At 62.7% G+C, this 1,026-nt stretch overlaps 1 protein-coding gene across 1 annotated transcript in view; it reads right to left on the bottom strand.

The window, feature by feature from the left end:
• Window positions 1-905, bottom strand: part of HPSE2 (heparanase 2 (inactive)) — a 108,444-nt gene extending 107,539 nt beyond the window's left edge. Inside the window, exons 1-2 of the mRNA XM_029958564.1 lie at window positions 646-905; window positions 129-238 (exon numbers count right to left, since the gene is read on the bottom strand). Of these exons, the coding sequence (XP_029814424.1) occupies window positions 129-238; window positions 646-905 (370 nt within the window). The remainder of the gene's footprint in view (window positions 1-128; window positions 239-645) is intronic.
• Between the last annotated feature and the right edge of the window lie 121 nt (window positions 906-1,026).

The raw sequence follows: 1,026 nt of genomic DNA, 5'->3' as shown, positions 1-1,026 counted from the left end.
AAGCGGGAACCGTCCCGGCTCCGCTTCGCTCGCGCCTTCCCGCATCCTCGCCCCGCTCCTTCCTCGGCAGCCGAAAGGACCCTCGAGGCGGGCGTGCGGAAGACACCCGCTCTCCCTCCTCGACTTACCCAGCAGGGAAAGGGCTTTCTGGCTGTCCCAGCGCCTCCAGGCCGCGGCCGCTCCGCACCGCCGGTGGAGCCAAGCGCAGCTGCAGCCCGGCTCAGCCCCCCGCGCAGGGCTGGAATTCCGGGGAGCGGAGGGCTCAGAAAACCTAGCCGACACCGGCTCTCCGCCCGTCAGGACCCGGGGAAGGCTCGGCTGGGTTCGGCAGGCGGCCCCGTTCCTACTGCTGTTTTTTGTTTGGTTTTGACTTCTTTTCTCCTGTGCTGCCTCGGCCCCGTGTTGTGCTTTTTGCAGAGGAGCGGTTGCCGGAGCCAGGGGAGCACGACATTTTTGCAGTCATAACTGATAAGTCTCCGAAATGCTTTCTCCATTGCAAACATGTGCATCTTAATGGAAACCATGGCCTCGCTCGCTCCGTCACAACAAGCGCCAGCAGCGCGGAGCCCGGCAGGGCTGGGCGGCGGGGCCGCCAGGGCGCCCCGCGGGCGGCGTGGGGAGGGCGCCGGGGGGCTCCTGCCTTACCTTAAGAAATCGAGCCAGCCATCATGAATGATGGAGGGGTCCAGCTGCAGGGAGAGGAAATTCTCACTGATTATCCTGACAGGGCTCTTGGTGTTGACATCAAGGAGAATGAGAGTTCTTCCTTTCACACCTGAAGGTTTCTCCACCGGCAGTGCTCTCCTGTCCCCAGCCTGGGAGGGCAGCGAGAAGGCGGCCATGAGGGCCAGCCCAGGTGCCATCAGGGCTAAGAGCCCTGGGGGGCAGGAGCTGGGACAGGGCATGCCTGAGAGCAGGAAACCCCTAATTAACTTGCTGTCTGCAGGGGCTCGCTGGTGGCTAATTGTCCTTATCTAAAGTGTGGGGCGCTCTGCCTTTTTTTGCAATGTTTTGGTGTTGGTGGAG

This window comes from Manacus vitellinus, unplaced genomic scaffold (assembly GCF_001715985.3).
Source record: "Manacus vitellinus isolate BGI_N305 unplaced genomic scaffold, ASM171598v3 scaffold_15_pilon, whole genome shotgun sequence".
Classification (NCBI taxonomy): Eukaryota; Metazoa; Chordata; class Aves; order Passeriformes; family Pipridae; genus Manacus; species Manacus vitellinus.
This window is presented reverse-complemented; position numbering and strand designations above follow the sequence as displayed.